Source organism: Triticum aestivum, chromosome 7B (genome assembly GCF_018294505.1).
Source record: "Triticum aestivum cultivar Chinese Spring chromosome 7B, IWGSC CS RefSeq v2.1, whole genome shotgun sequence".
NCBI lineage: Eukaryota > Viridiplantae > Streptophyta > Magnoliopsida > Poales > Poaceae > Triticum > Triticum aestivum.
Window position 1 is genome coordinate 688,181,149 of NC_057813.1, and position 24,299 is coordinate 688,205,447.

Genomic DNA, 24,299 nt, shown 5'->3' on the forward strand with positions numbered 1-24,299 from the left:
ATCCCGGGCCGCCACCCGCCGGTTACCTGGGCAACGAACTACCCCTAAAAAAATAAGGGCATTGCTACTCGTGGAGGCTAACCGGCGAGGAGGATGGCTCGCCGCTCAAAGCCATGGAGGGTTCATGGTACAGGCGCTGCGGAGCCGGGAGAATAGCCCCGTGTGGCCGCCGTCGGCCACGCACACTTCTCAAGCCATGGAGGGTGCATGGTTTTCTTCCAAACAAAAACCCAACTTTCCAAGTTCCTACCGCTAGTCTCGGTTGGCGGTGCCTCCATGTCGTTGTCGCCTCATCTCTCCCACACTGCAGCAGGTACCACATAGAGAACCACGCGGTAAAACAATTATCTGGGATTAACTAATTTCTAGGCTGGTTAAAAATTAGCAACCCTGAAGTAAAATTATTTTGCGGATGTTTCGTATGACTGCATGTGATTAGGCGGATTTCGGGATCGGGCAGACATTCAGAACACCCACTAGCAAGTATAACACCGACTAGATAGAAGCACCCAAGACGAACGTGCAACAGAAAGGATGAACTTTCTTGAAACAGGTTTTCGCTCCGCTTTATATACAAAGCAACAGCAAAAATAATTAACTTGATGGTGTTCTGTGCAAAGCAAGTGATCAAATTCAATTGCTCTGCATTTTACAAATAGACACGTGATCCATAGTCCTGCTACTGTTAATGTATAGGTTACAACATCATGTTTGTAAAACGAGAGAAATTTCAAGCAGTAAATTTGGGGTCGCGCTAACTGCCACACGTGTGGCATATATGACATGCGTCCACACACCATGTGTGGTGTACCCAGGAGGCAGCCCACACGGGCTGTGTGTGGGCGGACATTAGAATTGCCCACACGTGTGGGCGCGGCTATTTCGTGCCACACGCCCAACAAGTACTACTTATCTTCACCCCGTGTGTGTGGCACGAAGCAAAAATGCCCACACGTCCTAGCGCAGCTATGTTAAGTACTCCGCGGGATGACGGTTTAGTTGCCATCCTGGTTGGCAGACGTAGTTATCCGGTATGGCAACTGTAGTTATAAAAGCATGGCAACTCTATCTGTTTTGGTTAAATATAGTTGCCATGTCTAATTTATGATAGTTGCCGCGTGTAATCAGACCGTAGTTGTCGTGTGTGATTAACTACTTGCCATATATGGTCAAAACAGTAATTGTCATGTGTGTTTACCTAGTTGCCGCGTGTGGTCCAACCATAGTTGCCATGTATTGTTAATCACAGTTGCCATGTGTGTTTATCTGGTTGCCACGTGCGCGCAACTGCAGTTGCCGTGTAGCAAAAGAATCACAGTTGCCATGTGTGTGTACTGAGTTGCCACATTCGCGTAACTGCAGTTCAGTTGCCATATGTGTACCGAGTTGCCACGTTCGCATAACTGCAGTTGCCATCCACAAGGTAGGAGTGTCCTGTGGGCGAAAAGCAGTTCACCCACACGCGCATGACCTAGGTGGTGGCTGTGTCGGTGAAAAGCAGTTTGCCCACATAACTCAGCTGGCAAACAGCGTTGTGCGGGTGTGTGGGCAAACTCCCCAACGCCCACACACCAGCCCCGTCCTACGTGGCACACCAAATCCACCTTTTCGTGTCAAGATTCGTGCAAAAGACAGTGGACGACGATTCAGGCGTGTGGGCGAGTTGGGTAGCGCCCACACGTATGGGCGTTAACATTTCCGTAAATTTGAGGTTGCTAGGTGTTCAATCCGATAATTTGCAGACTTCTAGATGCAATAATCGTGAAACCAAAACCTGTTTCGTATCATCACATAAAAGGAAATGTGGCCACTCTTAAACGGCCAACACTGACAACATGTAATTAAGTTGCAAATGTGTCATCTAGAACTAGCATATTTATCTTGCTCCAGCAGGGCACACCTTCAACAAGTTCCTGTCTACCCAAAAAATATAAAACCCTGGAGAAAAAAACAGCAGAAAACAAAAGGATAGTTGTTCAGTTCAGTCCGGCGATCGTCAAAACTGACGTTGTGTAATTTAGTTACAAAACTTTTATCTGGAGAAAGATGAACAAAGTACCAGCACACTTGGTGCTCGTTTCTACTTAAAAACGTAAAACAAGTTCAAAGGGCCTGGCGCAAACAAGGGAAGGAAACTGAAGTATCAATCATGCAAAAAACTGTTAACTGAATGCCGTAATAATACAGCGTGGACACAAAGATCAAACTAACAGTCAACAAACACATAGCTGTATATAGTAATAATAGGTTTTAATACCATAGATTGATACACCAGGTCAGACACTAACATAGATCAAACTAATAGCCCAAGATCGATATATCAGGTCAGAACATTACCAAGACATTATAACCAGCACCAAATGATGAGATCGCAGGTGCTACTGCAACCATCCAAAATGTCACGTTCTACTAGTAGTACCGACAAGTAAGAAGAGCTAAGAACAAAAGACATGCTCTGAATCCAAGGACAAAGCAAACCAGGAGTCTTGAAAATTCATACATGCCCTGTGGAGAACGGAGGCTCCTCATGTTATTTTTGCATCTCATGATGGAATTGCAATAATGCTCTCTTGAAGGCGGTGCTGACTAAGCCCCACACAATATTGACTTTTTCCAATATTAACCGAACCTAAGAACTTGCCATCAATGTCGCAGCGCAACACATGCTTATTATTAAACATGATCAGCAACTCACACTTGTTTATCACAGCCATATCACTGAATGATTGCACCGTTGAATCAAGTGGTGTTTTCTTTTTCTTTTTCTTTTTCAATGAACTCAAATAAAGTTGCCGTGATGCCTCCACAGTTGAAAGTTCAATCCGGTACATGAAAGCCCAGATTTCCGCATCATAATCTTGCATCACCCAGACATCAATAGCAGTGAAACTAGGAGTCGAGCTGGCCCAGCAAGCAAGCGTCCCTTTCATGTCGAACAACTTCCTATTAGGGCATGGCTGAGCGGGACTACGCATCCACCCGAATGACTCGGCTTCTGTGTTGAACACAATGATGTCTCCACCATCTCCCATGATGTCACTAGCATCATAAAGACACCAGTGGAGGCTGCCACGGTGGTGGACTGCTGGTGAGTGGTCGGATGACATTCGCAGCTCATTCAGTAGCTTCTGTTCCATGGAAGGCGATGAGACCGTTTGCATTCTGACTATTAATTCCCTCAGCTTGTCGGATCCTACTGTGAGGATGTATAATCTAGATGTAGACAAGTCATATGACTGTGAGACCCAGAGCACCCTATATTCTCCAGTTGGATGGTGGCAGTAGAAACCAATTACGAAGTTGAGCCCTTGAGGCTGCGGTACGACAACAGACTTGCGGGTCACCGGGTTGCAGATGAAGAAATGGGACCGCATCCAGAGGTACATAATGAAGAAGCCATCACAGGAGCCTTTGAGGCTATTCTTAAAACGGTGTCTGCAGTCCTGGAGGAAGGGCCAGAGCTCTTGATTTGAGGTGCCAGCACCAGCGTCTCCTAAGACGACATAACTGGCGGGCCGCCCCTGCCCATCGACAATAGGGAGCGATGGCTGGCGGCGGCGGTGCTCGAGCATGAATTCAGGTGTGGATGTGGCACTGCGCCAAGACGTGCTGACAGCACGGCAGCGGCCGACGGCCTTGGACGGCAACCGGATGAGTATTTTGTGCATCATCTCCTCGGGCAGATCCTCGAGCATGGTTGCGCCAGTCCTGTCAGGCATCGTGCTGCGTCGAGTCCGGTCAACTGGAAAGACCAGGAAAGCTTAGTGCCCAGGGGTTAAACCCGCCTCTATGGCTAACTCGTCCAGACCAGCTCAAACTAAAAAGACAAGCAAGTAAAATACAACGATGAAGGTGAGACGAGTTTACCCTAAGAGACAGGCCGCCACGCGTAGGAGAGTCCAGCGGCGGCTGCGGCGACGAGCAATATCAGCAGCGTCAGTGTGTTCCGTAGCCTGTAGACACGAATACAAGGGAGAGATTTGAGCGCAACCTGCAGATGGCGAAGGGCAAAAGAAAACATCGGACAAGAGATAGGGACGGCGACCGGTTTGGGCGGCGAAGATGCTCACCTTGGTCGAGGAGGAAGGCGGCGGAGAAGGTATCGGCGTGACGCAGAACAGCAGCTCGGCCGGTCGACCTAGGGCGGCGGGTAAAACCCTAGAGGGGCCGTGCTTCCCCGCACCCAGTCAGGGAGGGGAGGTCGACAAGGAGACCATTGCGCGAGGTGCGGACAGCGGAGAGGAGGCGGGCGACCTGGATCTGGAATCCACGGGGCTGCGAGCTCGATTCAGGGGAGAGGAGTGAGGAAAAATTAGGTCTTGCGGGGGAGAGGGGTGGGGAAATTCGCCTGGAGAGGGAGGAGGTCTTGCAGCGTGCTCGAGTGTGGTGGGGAAATTTTACCTGGAGAGGGAGGAGATCGACTCAGACTCAGCCCAGTCCTTTTCCATCGTTTCAACGGCGGCTGAGGCCCTGTTTCATAGCAAAGTATTTTCTAAGTATGTTGATAATACTACAGTTTTTGAGATTACCATAGTATTTTTTTACAATGACCTGTTTGGTAGTCCATAAAAACTGTGGTTTTAATATTGTAGTATTGGCCAAACCGTGGTTTTTTCTCTGTATAAAAAAAGAGCCCCAGACCTCTTTTTAAAAAACAGAGGAGCCGAAAAGAAGGGTCTCACGTCGTTATCCTTCCCCTCTCCAACAACTCGCTCCTACCACGCTGCCGCCGCGCCGCCTGTCGCGTTTGGAGGTATCTCCCTCGTCGGCCATGGGGAAACAACAAGACGGCAAAGAAGAGACCAAAGGTGAGTACATTGTCCTTCATCCTCCCTCATTGGCTCCTCCCACATCTTCACGGCTACCGCTGGCCCCTTCCTCCGCCCGTGATGGAATAGGCCAGGGCACTAGATCTATTTGGTTCTTGCTATCTCCAAAGGATGAACCCTTGTTCGAGCCAAAATCTATATGTTCGATTCATGTGCCTTCTCCTTTATAAAGTGTGGTATGATGCATACGGGTAACCCGAGGGAGCAAGCTGCTATTGCGTTTGAGATCAGTGAAGGCGCCGCTACGAAGGTTTTTATTCTGCCTAATTACTCCGCCGCCGTCGCTGCCGCTAATCATAATTAGTCTAATTGATCCATATATTATATTCTAGTAGTAAAGTACGGTGCTACTTCCATGCACTATATTATTCAGCTAGCTACCACGAGTCATCAAGAATAATTCAGAGGTGAATAGAGACCAGAGGATAGAGACGATGCAAATATCAAGTGAATGCGCCCAGCGTGGCTGCGCGATTCCAATCCTGGTGCAGCTCTTCGTGCCCCTCGGCAGTGACACAGATGACTGGCCAACTACGCGACATGTTGGGTCGTCACCTCCATGCGTAGCTCCGCTGCGCCTCGATGGTGACGCGAAGAACGGTCAGCAGCTCCGTCTATTGTAGCTTCACCACCAGGTAATTCACACGAGACGTCGAGCCATGGATGATCTTTGTTGTATACACAAGCCACCTGTTGGGTTGTTATGCATGCTAATGGTTAGGATATCCAGCTAGCTAGCTACAAAAGCTCAACAGCATTAGTATTCAAACGAAACTACTCTGCGTACGATGCCTTCTCGTCGAACAAGAGTACGATCAGACTGGGATCATCTCTAAATACTAGGGCCCACAAACTGAATCATCTATGGCTGTCTCTAATCGTATGGAGTGTTCGACACGAATTTATCGTACCTATAGCAAGGTTTGTATTCAAACGGCCGGCCAGCTGCATGTCCTTCCACTGCTAACGGCTAGGTAGCTGACTATTTGTACATAACGGTTAGGTAACAATACTGTGTTTTACAACAACAACCAAACAGGTCACAATAATCTCAATACTTCAAGATACTTTGGTATTATTCAAACTGTGGTATCTTATACCCATTGACAAAAATACTGTGGTTTTTAATACTTCAGTTTTTCTAATATTTTGCTACCAAACATAGTCTGAGTCTTTTATTTTTTTGGACTTTTTTTAGGAACTGTTTGGACTTTGGAGCATCGAAGTTGTAGTCTTTTTTTTTAGTGGAAGTTGTGGTCAACTTTCAGGCGTATAAAATCAGCCTTTTTCCTCTCCAACCACCAAATCAAAACACTCTGTCCGTCCCATTCCCAGCTTGTCGTCTTGCCCGCGGCATAATATATTTCCGAATTCAGTCACCTTCTCCAAGCCCAGCCTCCTCGAATATAAAGAGGAATATCGACGAAGCTCCGAGGCCGAGCAGATCCGACGATCACACCCTGGTACGCGAGTCCAAGGCATGTTAAGTGCAAGGGGGGAGGAGGCTTTTCACTCTCACCCCTGGGAGGATTAGACGGAATCCGAGCGAGACGAGGAATGTGCGGCGAGCGGCACCAAAGAGTGGAGTTTTCGACGAGCTTTGGATGAACTCGTCGGAAGCGAGTAGACGGCTGTGTTATGTTGTAGAAAATCGTCGGCCCATCTAAATGGGGGAGAAGAAACGTCCATGCAGATTGAAGGAAAAAGGCCAAGCGGCAACCTTTGAATTCTGATCCAACGGTTGTGATAGAAGTCGGGGCATCGACTAACTCCTAACTTCTTGTAGGCGATTGACGCGCAATTGCTCCCTTATTCACTTGGCCTTGCTGCCCTGTCTTGCCCAACAATGGAAACCGCTAGTCATGGGGGCAGCTCTTGACCATCCCTGACACTGGTGGCGCACAATCTTCTTTTTCAGCTTCAACGCAAAACAACCCTGACCCCGATAATGTGCCTAGACTATAACCTTCCAAATTTGTCTTCGCCAGTATTGTGTCAGCATTGTCATTATCTTCGTCCCCATCTCTTTATGGATGAAACGCGAATCATAGGGAATGACACGATACACAAAAAATACGAATAGAACAAACTTATACGATTTCTTTTCCTTTTTAGTCAAAAGAATCAAGGAAGCATCTTCATGTATATGTATATGTATTTCATATGACCTTTCAGCCCGCACGTCGCCCACCCTCTCGGGCGAAACCCAGCTCCAGCCGCCAGGCCGCACATCTTCTGCCCCCCCCCCCCCCTCGTCGCGGCCTCTGGAGGAAGCCACCGAGCTAAGCCCAAGCGGCGGACGGTGGTGGCGACAGGTCTCCTCCATCTCATGCGCAGGGGTGGTGCGGGGGCCCCGGGCCATCGGGAGTGCGCCCTGAATTTTAGCCTCCGCTGCATGGTGGTTCACTCCTGGTGGCGGCGGCATGGTGGTGTCTGGTGGTGGCGGGAGCGTCGTGGAAGGCATGTTCTGTTACACGGGGTGGATGTGTACATGCTAGTCCATGCCCTGATCCGAATGGATTTGTCTTGGGAGACCGGCGTGTTTCATGGGCGAGGAGCTGGGGTCCACGACGACGCTGGCAATCCTGGGGAAACCCTAGATCTCCGCAGTATCGCGCGATGACTGTGCTACTACGTCCTATTCCCTCTTGAGAGCGTCATCTATGGAGTTAGCTCCAGTCAAAGGGACTAACGACGACGGAATATGTCTTTATGGGACGCTCCGCGTGTATCCAGTCAGAAGTGGCAGATGATGGCGGCGTCTCTGACGTCGTTTTTGCAGGTTGTGTCACAATGCTCGGGTTATCTAGGGTGAAACCCTAGATCTGGATCTGTTGGATCAGATGATGACGACGCCTTTGATGTCGTTCTCCCTCCGGGTGCATCGTTTCGGAGCAAGTGCTAGATGGAGTGTGCAAAAGGTGGCGCGGTGTTGCATCTTTAGCATCGACGGCAGCGTGTCTCGATGTCGTGGCACAGTGGGGTCTCGGTGGTGGACGCGTAATGATGGGCGTGCGCAAGAGGATGGCGTTGTCTAGCGTTGTGGGGGCGTCAACGATAGAAGAGCCTAGCAAGGTCAATGCATTGATCACTTCTCAAGATGGCACGTCAGAAAACGGCAGGGGCAGATTATAGAGTGCATGCATGCCATGCGCGCTGAGGGTCTACTAGACCGGTTGGTGGTCCCGGCTTTCAAGTGGGTGGCTTGGTCAAGCCACCGGATTACATGTTGTGGGATGGGGCTATGTTAGGGCACATCATCAACTTTGTAGGTATGTCGATAGTGTATGCCTAGAAGATGGCTTTGGGTTGATTTATGTATTTATTTTGAAAGACTTTGTTGAGTAATATAATAAAGATGGTTCTGTGCATCGCTCGATGCAGAGGCCGGGGTTCCCGTCCTTATCGAAAAAATGTACACATATATCACATGGAATTCATTGTAGAGGCAAAAAATAAAAACTCGGAGCAACCATTGAGGCATTGTGAGTGCATCTGCTAAAGGCATTTTATTTATGCAGCTTTCCATTAGATTTCAATTGCAGACCACATAAGCTTTGGGCTCATGATTCCAAAAAAATATCAACATTACACCTACGTACACACCTTATGCTCGCACAAATAAGATAACTTATATTTTGCAAGAAAAAAATCATATGCAAACAAGAGGCTAAAAGAGCAAGCAATGAATGATGGCATCTTTAGAAATGGATGACCAAAATAGACCTTGACTGTGTTTTACTCTTCATTGGCATCATCATGCTACAGTTTTCCCCGTAATGATTCGGTTTCCTTACAAACGATATTGATCAACGAACCAGTTGTATCGAAATTGCACGATGTGGTGATTCATATGTTACTGTGAGCCATTGTTAGCTAATAATCTAGTGTGACAGAACCACTAGAGTTGTTTAGTTTGTTAGGTTAGTTAGAGCTGCAGCGGGAGCGTCATCTTCGTTATTTTTCAGTTAGCAGGTTTCTCGTTTTTCTGTTAGACAACGCCTGAGGATGCAGCTTGTGCGATCCCGAGGCCGTAGCTATCAGCGAGGGCATGCTCACGATCGTGGGATGGCACGATCCAGTAGAGGGAGTCGCCTCAACCCGGTTTTCCCGTTGATCAAGTGAATAAAAGAGGAAAAGAAAAGCAGCAAAAGTAGTGTTGTACAAACATTCGGTCTCTCACTTGCTCTTCACCATTAACAGAGCTCCGAGCTCGGTGATAACAATTGGCATCAGAGCAAACCTGGGAGATGGCAGACGATGACGGAAAGGTGAAGTGGGCTCCGCCCTCGGGTAGCACACCGCAAGCGCGGCTCACCACTACTGATGAGGCGCCGGGGCAGGTGGTGCAGACTCGGGTAGTGCGCGAGGGCGGAGCACCATGGCCAACGCCCACACGTACCAACTATGGGGATTGGCCCTCATTGTGCAGGTTACGCTCGAGCGGTCGGCACCTATGGGAGGCAATCAAGACCGGCACGGTTGTTCGCAGCGACGACAGGCTCGCCATAGAGGCGATCCTGCACTGGGTGCCACCCGAGATGATGCCGACCCTCGGGGCCAGGGGCATGGCAAAGGAGGCATGGGATTCCCTCAAGACGATGTGCCTCGGCGTGGCTCCCGTACGCGAGACCAAGGCTGCAATCCTCATCAACCAGTACACCGCCGTGGCGTTCAACAATGACAAAGTGCATCGACGACTTCGCCATGTGACTGACAGGTATGGTGAATCAACTGAGTCTCCTCGGTGAGACAATCCCGGATAAGAAATTCGTGCACAAGTTCCTCTTCATCGTCCCTCGGCAGTACTCCCAGATCGCGCTCTCTATTGTGACGTTTGTCGACCTCGACACAATATTGATGGAGGAGCTCGTTGGGTGGCTCAAGGCGGTGGAGGAGCGCTACGACCTGGACTCTCGACGCAGGCGGCGGCTGGCTCCTCATGACGGCGGAGGAGTGGCAGGGCGCCTGTAGTGCCATGAGAACGACAGATCTGGAGGTAACGACTAGGGGTCGGGGCGCGGCGGTGAACATCGCTCCGGCAGTCGTGCCAAGCCCACAACCCCGTGCTGCTCACTGATACGTCTTTGTCGTATCTATAATTTTTTATTGTTCCATGCCAATATTATTCAACGTTCATATACTTTTGGCAACTTTTTATATTATTTTTGGGACTAACATATTGATCCAGTGCCCAGTGCCAGTTCCTGTCTGTTGCATGTTTTATGTTTTGCAGAAACCCCATATCAAACGGAGTCCAAACGGGATAAAAATGGACAGAGAATTATTTTGGAATATTTTTGATTTTTGGGAAGTAAAATCAACGCGAGACGGTGCCCGAGGGGGGCAGGAGATAGGGGGCGCGCCCTGGACTCTCCTGGGCCCCTCGTAAGGCGGTTGACGCTCTTCTATTGCCGCAAGAAAGCTAATTTTATGAGAAAAATCTGGGTGAAAGATTCACCCCAATCGGAGTTACGGATCTCCTGATATAAAAGAAACGGTGAAGGGGCAGAATCTGGGAACACAAAAACAGAGAGATAGATCCAATCTCGGAGGGGCTCTCGCCCCTCCCACACCATGGGAGGAAGAAGAAGAAGAAGGGGGGGCTCTCTCCCCCTTGCTTCCGGTGGCGCCGGAACGCAGCCGGGCCATCATCATCACCGCGATCTTCACCAACACCTCCATCATCTTCACCAACATCTCCATCACCTTCCCCCTTCTATCTACAGCGGTCTACTCTCCCGCAACCCGCTGTACCCTCTACTTGAACATGGTGCTTTATGCTTCATATTATTATCCAATGATGTGTTGCCATCCTATGATGTCTGAGTAGATTTTCGTTGTCCTATCGGTGATTGGTGAATTACTATGATTGGTTTGAGTTGCATGTTTTATTATTGGTGCTGTCCTATTGTGCCCTCCGTGTTGCGCAAGCGTGACGAATTCCCGCTGTAGGGTTTGCAATATGTTCATGATTTTCTTATGGTGGGTGGCGTGAGTGACAGAAGCACAGACCCGAGTAGTTGCGTATGGGATAAAGTGGACTTGATACCTTAATGCTATGGTTGGATTTTACCTTAATGATCTTTAGTAGTTGCGGATGCTTGCTAGAGTTCCAATCATAAGTGCATATGATCCAAGAAGAAAAAGTATGTTAGCTTATGCCTCTCCCTCAAATAGAATTGCAATAGTGATTACCGGTCTAGTAACATAGTCAATTGCTTAGGGGCAATTTCACAATTCCTACCACCACTTTTCTACACTCGCTATATTTACTTTATTGCTTCTTTATCTAAACAGCCCCTATTTTATATTTATGTGTTCTTTATTATCTTGCAAACCTATCCAACAACACCTACAAAGTACTTCTAGTTTCATACTTGTTCTAGGTAAAGCGAACGTCAAGCGTGCGTAGAGTCGTATCAGTGGCCGATAGGACTTGATAGAGTATTTGTTCTACCTTTAGCTCCTCGTTGGGTTCGACACTCTTACTTATCGAAAGAGGCTACAACTATTCCGTATACTTGCGGGTTAGCAAGACCTTTTTTTGGCGCAGTTGCCGGGGAGTCATAGAGTGGGGTGAATATTCTCGTGTGTGCTTGTTTGCTTTATCACTAAGTAATTTTTATTTGGTGTTCTAAGTTGTTCTCTATCTTTAGTTATGGATATGGAAAACGAAATACCAAAAAAATTAGGTGCAGATGCTACTCATGGAGATGGGGAACCTCCTAAAACCCTCGATGCTCGTTATGTGAAATAAATTATGTACTACTTTAATAATCCTGAGAAAACCCCATTCAACTTTGTTATGGGAGACACGTTGGATCAACGTGAATACTTTAGGGATTATCGCTTGACACAAAAAGGGAAACTATTATGGGATCAAATTTCTATGTTGCGTTGGTATGCTCGTCAACTATGCTTGATACATGATTATACTTGTTGCTCTAGGATGAAGGCTCCACACCTTCCCTTTTCATGCAAATTCAATGACAATGAAACCTTAGCTTCTTATGCTAATGGTAGATATGATTATTATGATGTGGAACAAATAGAAGAATTTGTTGCTTTTATGGGTGCTTATGAGATTGAATCTATGTTTAAAGCGTTTGACGATTTTGATGATTCAGTTTATAGATCAGAAAATTTTGCTATACTTACATATTGCTATGAAAATTATGAATACAATTATAATATTAATGCATTTGTTGAGAAAGTCTCCGCTGTCCAAGAAGAGACTAATATTTTGCAGGAACCTGTGGAAGAAGAAATTGATGAAACTGTGAGCTCATTGGATGAAAAAGATGATGAGGAGAGCGAAGAACAAAAGGAGCAAGAGCGGATTGATCACCCGTGCCCACCTTCTAATGAGAGTAACTCTTCAACTCATACATTGTTTAATTCCCCTTCGTGCTTATCGAAGGATGCTTGCTTTTTGATGATGTTTGTGGATTGATCCCATTGATTCTCTTGAAATATCCCTTTTTGATGATGCTTGCTATGCTTGTGGCCAAGATGCCAATATAAATTATGCTTATGGAGATGAACTTGCTATAGTTCCTTATGTTAAACATGAAATTGTTGCTATTGCACCCACGCATGATAGTCCTATTATCTTTTTGAATTCTCTCGACTACACTACATCGGAGAAGTTTGTGCTTATTAAGGATTATATTGATGGGTTGCCTTTTACCATTGCACATGATAATTTGGTAGATATAATATGCATGTGCTGGCTGCTCCAACTTGAATTTTTATCAGAGAGGAACTATATCTCCACCTCTCTATGTTTCCCATATGATAGAATTGCAAGAAACTGTTTATACTATGCATTGGCCTTTACTTGGTGTGCATGAATTGTTCTTTTATGACATGCCGATGCATAGGAAGAGAGTTAGACTTCGTTGTTTCATGATATATGTTACTTTGTGCTCACTACTAAATCACAAATCATTGTTAATTAAAATTGGCTTTGATATACCTTGGGATCCGGGTGGATCCATTACTTGAGCACTATATGCCTAGCTTAATGGCTTTAAAGAAAGTGCTGCCAAGGAGACAACCCAAAAGTTTTAGAGAGTCATTTATTCCTGTTGAGTGCTTTTATATAGTCCAAAAACAAAAAAATAAAGAGGGGAACCTAAAACTTTTCAAAAAGGAAAGTGAAAGTGAGAAAGACAAGCATTGTTGAAGTGGGAGATAGCCTTGAACTTTCTTCATGCTCACGAAAACTTTGTGAATCTTGATTACAGAAACTTTTAATCAAAAATAATTATCCCCTTGTACAATTCCATTGTATTATAAAAATAATGTGCTAAGGTTTGCCTTTAGGATGTTTACAATGCTTGTTTGTTTGTACGGTGCAGGACATAAACTTTGGCTGTAGTGCGCGATTTTACATTTTTTGCTGGAACGTCAAATGGTTCTGATTCTTTTTGCACTGTCTTGCTGTACAACTTTTTTATTTTTCATAATTTTGGTAGTATTGGTGGGTTACCAGAATTTTGGTGAATGTTCAGATTGCTACAGACTGCCCTATTTTTGACAGATTCTGTTTTTGATGCATAGTTTGCTTGTTTTGATGAATCTATCAATTTATATCAGTGGATTAAGCCATGAAAAAGCTATATTACAGTAGAAACTTTACAAAAACAAAATATTAATTGGTTTGCAACAGTACTTAGAGTAGTGATTTGCTTTATTATACTAACGGATCTTACCGAGTTTTCTGTTAAAGTTTTGTGTGGATGAAGTGTCTAATCGAGGAGGTCTCGTTATGAGGAACAGGAAGAGAGGCAAGAGCTCAAGCTTGAGGATGCCCGAGGTACCCCAAGTAAATATTCTAGGAGACTCAAGCGTCTAAGCTTGGGGATGCCCCGGAAGGCATCCTGTCTTTCTTCAACAAGTATCGATATGTTTTCGTATTCGTTTCGTTCATGCGATATGTGCAAGGCTTAGAGCGTCTTTTGCATTTAGTTTTCATTTTTCTTTTATACACCATGATGGTATGAGATAGTCCTTGGTTTATTTATAGAATGCTTCATGTGCTTCACTTATATCATTTGAAGTTTGGATTGCCTGTTTCTCTTCACATAGAAAACCGCCATTTGTAGAATGCTCTTTTGCTTCACTTATATTTCTTAGAGCGTGGGCATATCTTTTGTAGAAAGAATTAAACTCTCTTGCTTCACTTATATCTATTTAGAGAGATGACAGGAATTGGTCAATCACATGGTTAGTCATAAAATCCTACATAAACTTGTAGATCGCTGAATATGATATGTTTGATTCCTTGCAATAGTTTTGCGATATAAAGATGGTGATATTAGAGTCATGCTAGTGGGTGGTTGTGGATTGTAGAGACACTTGTGTTGAGGTTTGCAAGCCCGTAGCATGCACGTATGGTAACTATTGTGTGACAAATTTGAAGCATGGGGTGTTTCTTTGATTGTCTTCCTTATGAGTGGCGGTCGGGGACGAGCGATGGTCTTTTCCTACCAATCTATCCCCCTAGGGGCATGCGTAGTAGTACTTTGCTTCGAGGGCTAATAAACGTTTGCAATAAGTATATGAGTTCTTTATGACTAATATGAGTCCATGGATTATACACACTTTTACCTTTCCATCATTGCTAGCCTCTTTGGTACCATGCATTGCCCTTTCTCACCTCGAGACTTGGTGCAAACTTCACCGGTGCATCCAAACCCCGTGGTATGATACGCTCTATCACACATAAGCCTCCTTATATCTTCCTCAAAACAGCCAGCATACCTACCTATCGTGGCGTTTCCATAGCCATTCCGAGATATATTGCCATGTAACTTCCATCATCATCACATACATGACTTGAGCATTTATTGTCATATTGCTTTGCATGGTCTAAGATAGCTAGCATGATGTTTTCATGGCTTGTCCGTTTTTTGATGTCATTGCTACGCTAGATCATTGCACATCCCGGTACACCACCGGAAGCATTCATATAGAGTCATATCTTTGTTCTAGTATCAAGTTGTAATATTGAGTTGTAAGTAAATAAAAGTGTGGTGATCATCATTATAGAGCATTGCCCCATGAAAAAAAAGAAAAAAAAGGAAAAAAAGGAAAGGCCAAAGAAGCCTTAAATAAAAAAGGGGGCCAAAGAAGCCCACTAAAAAAAAGAAAAAGAAAAGGGGCAATGTTACTATCCTTTTACCACACTTGTGCTTCAAAGTAGCACCTTGTTCTTCATATAGAGAGTCTCCTATGTTATCACTTTCATATACTAGTGGAATTTTCATTATAGAACTTGGCTTGTATATTCAAACGATGGGCTTCCTCAAATGCCCTAGGTCTTCATGAGCAAGCAAGTTGGATGCACACCCACTTAGTTTCTTTTGTTGAGCTTTCATACACTTATATCTCTTAGTGCATCCGTTGCATGGCAATCCCTACTCCTCGCATTGACATCACTTGATGGGCATCTCCATAGCTCGTTCATTAGCCGCGTCGATGTGAGACTTTCTCCCTTTTTGTCTTCTCCACACAAACCCCCACCATCATATTATATTCCACCTATAGTGCTATATCCATGGCTTGCGCTCATGTATTGCGTGAGGGTTGAAAAAGCTGAAGTGTGCTAAAAAGTATGAACCAATTTCTCGGCTTGTCATCGGGGTTGTGCATGATGGGAGCATTTTGTGTGACAAGAATGAAGCACGACCAAACTATATGATTTTGTAGGGATAAGCTTGCTTTGGCCTTGTTGTTTTGAAAAGACATGATTGCTTTATTAGTACGCTCAAAGTATTATCGTTTTTTATGTCAAATGATAGACTATTGCTTTGAATCACTCGTGTCTTAATATTCATACCATGATTAGAAATATGATCAAGATTATGCTAGGTAGCATTCCACATAAAAAATTATCTTTTTTATCATTTACCTACTCAAGGACGAGTAGGAATTAAGCTTGGGGATGCTGATACGTCTCCATTGTATCTATAATTTTTTTATTGTTCCATGCCAATATTATTCAACTTTCATATACTTTTGGCAACTTTTTATATTATTTTTGGGACTAACATATTGATCCAGTGCCCAGTGCCAATTCCTGTCTGTTGCATGTTTTATGTTTCGCAGAAACCCCATATCAAATGGTGTCCAAACGGGATAAAAATGGATGGAGAATTATTTTGGAATATTTGTGACTTTTTGGAAGGAAAATCAACGCGAGACGGTGCCCGAGGGGGGCAGGGGATAGGGGGCGCGCCCCAGGGAGGCAGGCGCGCCCTGGACTGTCCTGGGGCCCCCGTAAGGTGGTTGACGCTCTTCTTTTGCCACAGGAAAGCTAATTTTATGAGAAAAATCTGGGCAAAAGATTCACCCCAATCGGAGTTACGGATCTCCAGATATAAAAGAAACGATGAAGGGGCAGAATCTGGGAACGCAAAAACAGAGAGATAGATCCAATCTCGGAGGGGCTCTCGCCCCTCCCATGCCATGGGAGCCAAGGACCAGAGGGGAAAGCCTTCCCATCTAGGGAGAAGGTCAAGGAAGAAGAAGAAGAAGGGGGGGCTCTCTCCCCCTTGCTTCCGGTGGTGCCGGAACGCCGCCGGGGGCCATCATCATCACCGCGATCTTCACCAACACCTCCATCATCTTCACCAACATCTCCATCACCTTCCCCCTTCTATCTACAGCAGTCCACTCTCCCACAACTCGCTGTACCCTCTACTTGAACATGGTGCTTTATTTTTCATATTATTATCCAATGATGTGTTGCCATCCTATGATGTCTGAGTAGATTTCGTTGTCCTATCGGTAATTGGTGAATTACTATGATTGGTTTGAGTTGCATGTTTTATTATTGGTGCTGTCCTATTGTGCCCTCCGTGTCGCGCAAGCGTGAGGGATTCCCGCTGTAGGGTTTGCAATGTGTTCATGATTTTGTTATGGTGGGTGGCGTGAGTGACAGAAGCACAAACCCGAGTAAGTAGGTTGTTTGCTTATGGGATAAAGGGGACTTGATACTTTAATGCTATGTTTGGGTTTTACCTTAATGATCTTTAGTAGTTGCGGATGCTTTCTAGAGTTCCAATCATAAGTGCATATGATCCAAGAAGAGAAATTATGTTAGCTTATGCCTCTACCTCAAATAGAGTTGCAATAGTGATTACCGGTCTAGTAACATACACTACTAGGGAAAACTCTAGCAGTAGCGCGGGTTTTGTGTCCACTAGTAGCGCGGGAGGCCGTGCTACTAATTAGGCGCTACAGCTATTGCTTAGCAGTAACGCGTGCCCGCACGCGCTACTGCTAGGACAAATAGCTGCAACGTTTATTCAGTACCATGCTACTGCTAAGGTAACTACTTGCAGTGTGTTTTCTGTCCATCGCTACTAGTATTTTTTTTATTTTTTTAGTGTATTTATGCGACATCGTACAAATATTGGTACAATACCAGTTATGAGGTTTACATCATTATGTCCATAACAGTGTGTCAAATGAAGGTGGATTAGGTTCAAGTGGAGGGAATATGTGGTGCATGTCAAAAGTACTACTAATCCAAACTTGATCTAGTTTGGACTAGTAGTACTTTGGATGTGCACCACATGTTGCCTCCACTTGAATCTAATCCGCCAGCACAAGCTATTTAATCATCATCATAGTCATTACCACCAACAGTATTTATTTAATCACCACTAACACTAGCTATTAATAATCATCATAGTCATTACCACCAACACTGGCTATTTTATCATCATAGTAATAGTGTAGCACATCATCATCCTCAAACTCATTTCTAGCTAGCTAATCACTCCTGCTGCTCTCTCTTAGGTAAAATAACATAAAACATGTATAGCTCTTGTCCTTGATCAAACTGGAGCATGCAGATGAACCTGTCTCCTAATCGTGGGTAGCGCATCTGTTTGCTGCCCCCTAGTACTTCTCTGCGCTCCCCCATCACATATTTGGTCAAGTCTTGCACTATTAAGCACCCGTCGCTAATCTGGAATGCACTAAAGTAATCTGTAGGATATCTTGGCCGTAAGCTGATAATACTCATGGTACCTTTAGTCTCGATCCCATAAGGCACAACATTCATCGGGAGTCCCTGTTGAAGAACATCGTATGGTAACATACTTAGCAATGAAGTTTAGCTTCAAAAATAATGTATGGAAAAGATGCACTCATGAAAAATAGTAAAAATCTTACCATCCTTCCTAAATACATGTGACCGTAGTTCATTACGAACACTATTGGTCGCACATTTTCAGTACTAACATTTCAAAATGCAGGAAGAAAATTTGTCTTGACAGTATCAAGATCCTCAAGTCATGAAACATAATGACTGAGCTCCTCGCAGTTGAGTTCAGCCCCAGGACAGTATACGGTCCTGTCTACCAAGCACTGGACATGTTTGCTTGCACCAAAATAAGCTGACAATACAAATTAGTTGTCAACTATTTTTGAATAAACAATATCAAAGACATAAATATATATGGTTGAGAAACTTACATAATGATATAACTGGAGGCGTCTGCACATCGACCCAGATGTCGGTATTACCTTCAATATTATCTTCCGGACGAATATCAAAGGTGATAACCATATCAGGCTCAAATGCATAAGTCTTGCATAGTGCTCGCCATGTTTTGCATCCAAAATAGGTGTAGTCGTCTGAATTGTATAATTTTGCATGGAAAATATAACCATGCTCGGTCTTCAAGTAAACTTTCTTTTCCTCCATACTATGACTGAAACCTATCTTATCCAATACAAAAACTCTTGCATGGCAGGGGGTACGCTAGTAGAATAGTAAAAAAAATATAAGTTGAAGCAAATGAAGCAGATGTCATGCTTAATTACGAAAAAAGACTTGTCGTTGTGACTTACTGTATCCACTTCGAAGTTCTCGTCCAGCTTGATGCTGAAGCGCCTATCATCATCTAGGAAGATTCCGCCGCACAGACCGCGCTCGTCTTCGCAGTATTTGCAAATACCGAAATCCTTTTTGTCGTCAGACATTTCCTATGTTCATAGTTAAAACATTAATTAAAAATCAATCGAAGACAACTACCAATATACCTAACACACAAATCTGAGGCACTCGATATTTCCTACATATTCTGGCACAAGTCATGCCAAAATTCACGGAAAAATCCGGCATGACCTTTGCTAAAATAGGACATATCGAGCGCCTGAAATTTGCCGGAACGGAAATGAATCAACACTCCGGCAAAACATAGGCCACTCAGAGGTGTAACCTGCAAACATGAACGGCCACTTGGATATTGAGAAACACAAGATATACATTTCAAAATATCTTATAGGACTCAAATTAGCATGCATTCAATAAGAAAAAGTAAATCATCTCATGTGTCCGTACATCGTCAAATATTATCACTAATACATCACGAAGAGTGTCATACATATAACATCACTAATACAACTAAAACTCTAGCACACGATGGGTATCGGCGCGGGCGGTGGACACCCACAGAGAAGGAACCATCACGGGATCATAGCTCCAGTGAGATCCCCAGAGAACCTGCCAGGTATTGGAGAACAGCCTGTGCTCCAACGCAAACAAGTAGTGACGGACGTGCGCGTCCTCCTCACTGACACGGTGACGCACCACCTCCGCGGAGTCCTCTAGCCTCTGGATCGTCACTGGCCCACGCGACCACCACCAAAGAAGGTTCGGGTCAACGACAGGCTGGCTCCTCACCAACCTGCGCCCCCCGGTAGGTAGCGCCTCCCAGTACCACCCCGGTGGAGCCCAGTCCCGGACATGGCCGATCTGGTCAAGCAGGTGTCGTCCTCCGCCGACTCGACAACGAGGATGCGGGATAGGCATCGTCCACGTCGAGGCGGGAAAAATTGCTTTAACTAAAAAATAGAAACAAGTTCTTACTAACTAGTTCTATTAATTCAACTAGTTCTTACTAAAAATAAACTTACTATAAATAAAAATATTCTAGTACCTAATTAGTACCTAGTTCTTACTAACTAATTAGTACCTAGGAACTACTGCCTTAATTACCATCTAAGTAATTAACTAACTAGCACTAAAGATAGCCTAGGGTTCATACTAACTAGCACTAAATAGCTAGGGTTCATACTAAGCAGAGAAGAGGGATCAGAAGGGGAGAGTGCTTACAGGAGGGCGGGGAGACGGCGGCACCGAGGCACGGCGAGGCGGGGTCGGGGGAGATGGCGGCGAGGCGGGGTCGGGGGAGACGGCGGCGAGGCGGGGTCGGGGGAGACGGCGGTGAGGCGGGTCGAGGGATACGGCGGCGAGGCGGGGCGGGGGAGACGGCGGCGAGGCGGGGTCGGGGGAGACGGCGGTGAGGCGGGGCCGGGGGAGACGACAGCGAGGCGGGGTCGGGGGAGACGGCGGCGTGGCGGAGGCGACGAGGAATAGTAGAGGAGAATTGGGGAAGGAAGCAGAGGAGAGGGAATCAGGCCGCGCGGGGGGGGGGGGGGCTAGGTGAAAATAGCTTTAACTGTAGCGTGGGGAGGGAAAACACGCTGCTGCTAAAATCCGTAGTAGTAGCGCTATTCGTAGAAGGGCGCTACTACTATACCTAGCACGTCGGGAACGGTGTGGTAATTATAGTAGTAGCGCTTTCTGTTCCTGCCGCGCTACTGCTAAGCGGGTAATAGTAGCACGGTTCTGCCAGACGCGCTACTGCTAAATAGCAGTAGCGCCTCATTTTAACAAGCGCTACTGGTAACATTCTGTGTATAAGGTTTTCCCTAGTAGTGATAGTCAATTGCTTAGGGGAAATTTCACAATTCCTACCACCACTTTTCCACACATGCTATATTTACTTTATTGCTTCTTTATCTAAACAGCCCCTAGTTTATATTTATGTGTTCTTTATTACACTAAAAAAAGACACATCCGTGACATTTTGGGCCGAACAAATTTTTTTTTGTTATACATATGACACTTCTATGACGATAATTGTGACAAAACCCGGTATCATCATAGATATGGTGGGCTACTACTTCTATGACAAAAAATCAGGACAGAAAATGGGCTTTTTGTCCTGGGCGGGCCGGAGACGCAGCTGCATGACATTCTTTGGGCCATCCATGACGGAAAAAACCGTGGTGGAAGCGAGGGGGAGGAAAATTTCATGGAGTTCCCGGTTACGGTGGGAGGTCGGGGACCGAGCGATGCGCGTTTCTCTCGTACACGTACGCGCATGTGTGCGAGGCGTTGGCTCTAACTGAACCCGAGCGAGGCGTTGGCTCTAACTGAACCCGAGCGAGGCGTTGGCTCTAACTGAACCCGAGCAATTGCACTGCAGGCTACGTGTTACTGAACCCGAGAGATCAATCGATGGCTGTTAACTAAACCCGATCGAGCGATTTCTTCGCTACTGCTGCTAACTGAAGCCGATCGATTGGATGAACAGTGAGTGTTGCGGGGGGTTTGGATGAACAGTGAGCGGTGGCGTTTGCCTCTGGATGAACAGGACCCCGTGGTGTGGAGGGCTGGATGAACAGTACATGGTGGAGGGGTGCCCGTGGAGGGGTGGTTGAACAGGACCCCGTGGTGTGGAGGGCTGGATGACAGTAGATGGTGGAGGGGTGCCCGTGGAGGGGTGGTTGAACAGTAGCCGGTGGAGTAGCACGCGGTGGAGGCTGGATGAACCAGAGCCCGTGGGGGCTGGAGGAGGTCGACGGTAGCCCATGAAGGCTTGAGGAGGTCGACGGTGGAGATGAACAGTATCCCGTGGAGTCCCGTTTTGCCGTACGCCACACCCCTACCGATGAACAGAACTCCCGTTTTGACCGTAGGAGGTCCGTTTCGTCTGTTTTGCGGTACGCCACACCCCTCCCGATCAACAGGACCCCCGTTTCGACCGTAGGAGGTCTGTTTCCTCCGTTTTGCGGTATGCCACACCCCTCCCGATCAACAGGACCTCCATTTCGACCGTAGGAGGTCCGTTTCCTCCGTTTTGCGGTACGCCAGACCCCTCCCGATCAACAGGACCCCGTTCCGAACGTAGGAGGTCTGTTTCCATCGCTTGTTCCGTCCAAGCCCTCTCGATGAACACGACCACGCATTCCGTTCCGACCCAGCCGGTTGGCTCCCACGCGTTCCGTTGCCTCCCGATGAACATGACGCATTCCGTTGCCTCCCCATGAACACGACGCATTTCGTTGCCTCCCCTTGAACACGACGCATTCCGTTGCCTCCCCATGAACACGACGATGATGCTGTTTCTCCATTCTGACCCAGCCATGTACAGGAGCCCTCGCCGTACGTATGCGCGAGTAGGCGTTCGAGACCCCGCCCGTATGTACACATACGTGGCCGTATTTTCTTTCTTGCACCCTAGCCGCTGTATGTGCATGTACATGCTACGTGTGTGCGTCTACTACGACACGTGCACGCCTCTACATCGACCAGTATGTACGTACACGCTTGCGACCAGAATGACAATGCTACGTATGCTTCGACCAGGTGGGTCCCGACTGTTAGGCACTTCCTTGCCTGCGAAGGTGTAGCTGATGGGTCCCCGCAGTCAGGGGGGCGAATCGTTTTTTTTGCCCGGACGCACTTCCTTGCGTGCGAAGATGTAGCTGGTGGGTCCCAGCAGTCAGGGGAAACGTTTTTTTTCGCGAAATACGGTGGCCCGTCCGGTGGGTCCCTGCTGACAGGTGGAGGAATAATTATTTTGCGCATAATAAGGAGGCACTTCCTTGCTGCGGCTGTGGACCCATCTGTCAGCCTCTCCACGTATAGTCCACATCCGATGGAAGTCGTTCCTTGACCATGTTGACCACGCCGCACCGAGAGCACCAGTGCGGTGGACGACGGCGAGGCTTAGGAAGGGGACGACGCGGAGCCGGGGAAGACGCGGTAGTGGATACCCACGCGTAGAGGAGTACGAGGGTTCACTGGTTCGTTGCGGTGTGAGGCTGCCGTCGCTGCAAAATAACAGGGGGTGTGGGTGAGTAGAGGGATGGCCTGGCCAGCGGTGGGAGTAGTAGGGGGCGGTGAGGCCTCCGCCGCATCGCAGCCGGCCACGGGAGGCAGGAGCACGAGGCACGACCGGCGCTGGTTTGGGCGGCTGGAGCAAGAAGACCAGAGGTTGAAGAAGCACTACGGCCGTTGGATGGACATCGTACAGTCACTGGAGCTAGAATCGTGCATATTGACTAAGTTGGCAAAGCCCTCCGTCCCCGTCAACTTAGTAGGCCCACAAGTCAGCCTGCTACCATACTGGGTCCCAACTAACAAGGGGAGTATTCATTTTTTTGTGCGTAATAAGGAGACACTTCCTTGCGTGCGAAGATATAGCTGGTGGGTCCGAGCTGTCAGCGGCAGTAACATTTTTTCGTGAAATATAGAGGCCCTTTCGGTGGGTCCCCGATGTCAGGTGGAGGAATCATTATTTTGTGTGTAATAAGGAGGCATTTCCTTGCGTGCGGCCATGGACCCAGCTGTCAGCCTCTCCACGTACAGTCCACTTCAGATGCATGTCGGTTGTTGACCACGTTGACCAGGTTGCGCCGAGAGCACCAGGGCGGTGGACGATGGCGAGGCCTAGGAAGGGAACACTACTAGGAAAAAGCCTACTAATGGCGCACTGGTTTTGCCTACTAATGGCGCATTACCAGTGCGCCATTAGTAGCACGCCACTAGTATTTTTTACTAATGGCGCACCACTGGTGCGCCATTAGTTTTGCCCACAGTGCGCCACTAGTGTCTTCTATACTAATGGCGCATCACATTGTAGTGCGCCATTAGTAACAATTTTTTTAATTTTTTTTCTTAATCTCAGGTCACTATTTCACCTATGAGATATCCAACACATATATATACAACAAGCATCCATATAACAATCATAGCCAACACACAAGTTCCATCATATATACACACATAGCCAACACACAAGTTCCATCATATATACATACATAGCCAACACATAGTTCCATCGTTACATATTACAAAAGTTTCACATTGTTCATCCAACACCGTTATCCATCAATTCACAAAAGTTTCACATTGATATAAAATAAAAACACAAATGGAAAAGAAGCACTCCATCCACGCAAGCTTCCGTCAATTAAATCATATCTGCAAAATGATAAACAACAATTTAGAAGAAAAAAATAAGAAGACTAGAAGAATACTAGAAGAAGAAGAACACTAGAAGAAGAATAAGAAGAATTTTGGAAAAGAAGAAGAATAAGAAGAAGACTATAAGCTTATTATGTAAACTTAATCATTTTGTGCTAACATAAGTTATTTTGGAGCTAACCTATAGGAAACTAAGCATATAAGCTCTAAGTTAGTATATTAGAGCCAACTTAGGTAAAATGAAGCTAACCTATGTCATTTTGGAAAAGAAGAAGAATAAGAAAAGACTATAAGCTTATTATGTAAACTTGATCATTTTGTGCTAACATAAGTTATTTTGGAGCTAACATATAGGAAACTAAGCATATAAGCTCTAAGTTTGT

General features: G+C 46.2%; 1 protein-coding gene across 1 annotated transcript; it reads right to left on the minus strand.

Moving 5' to 3' along the window:
• Positions 1-2,543: 2,543 nt before the first annotated feature.
• LOC123157182 (putative F-box protein At1g30920) lies at positions 2,544-3,719 on the minus strand. Its single transcript, XM_044575436.1, has one exon. It carries the CDS (start codon positions 3,717-3,719, stop codon positions 2,544-2,546), a length of 1,176 nt encoding a protein of 391 aa, XP_044431371.1.
• Between the last annotated feature and the right edge of the window lie 20,580 nt (positions 3,720-24,299).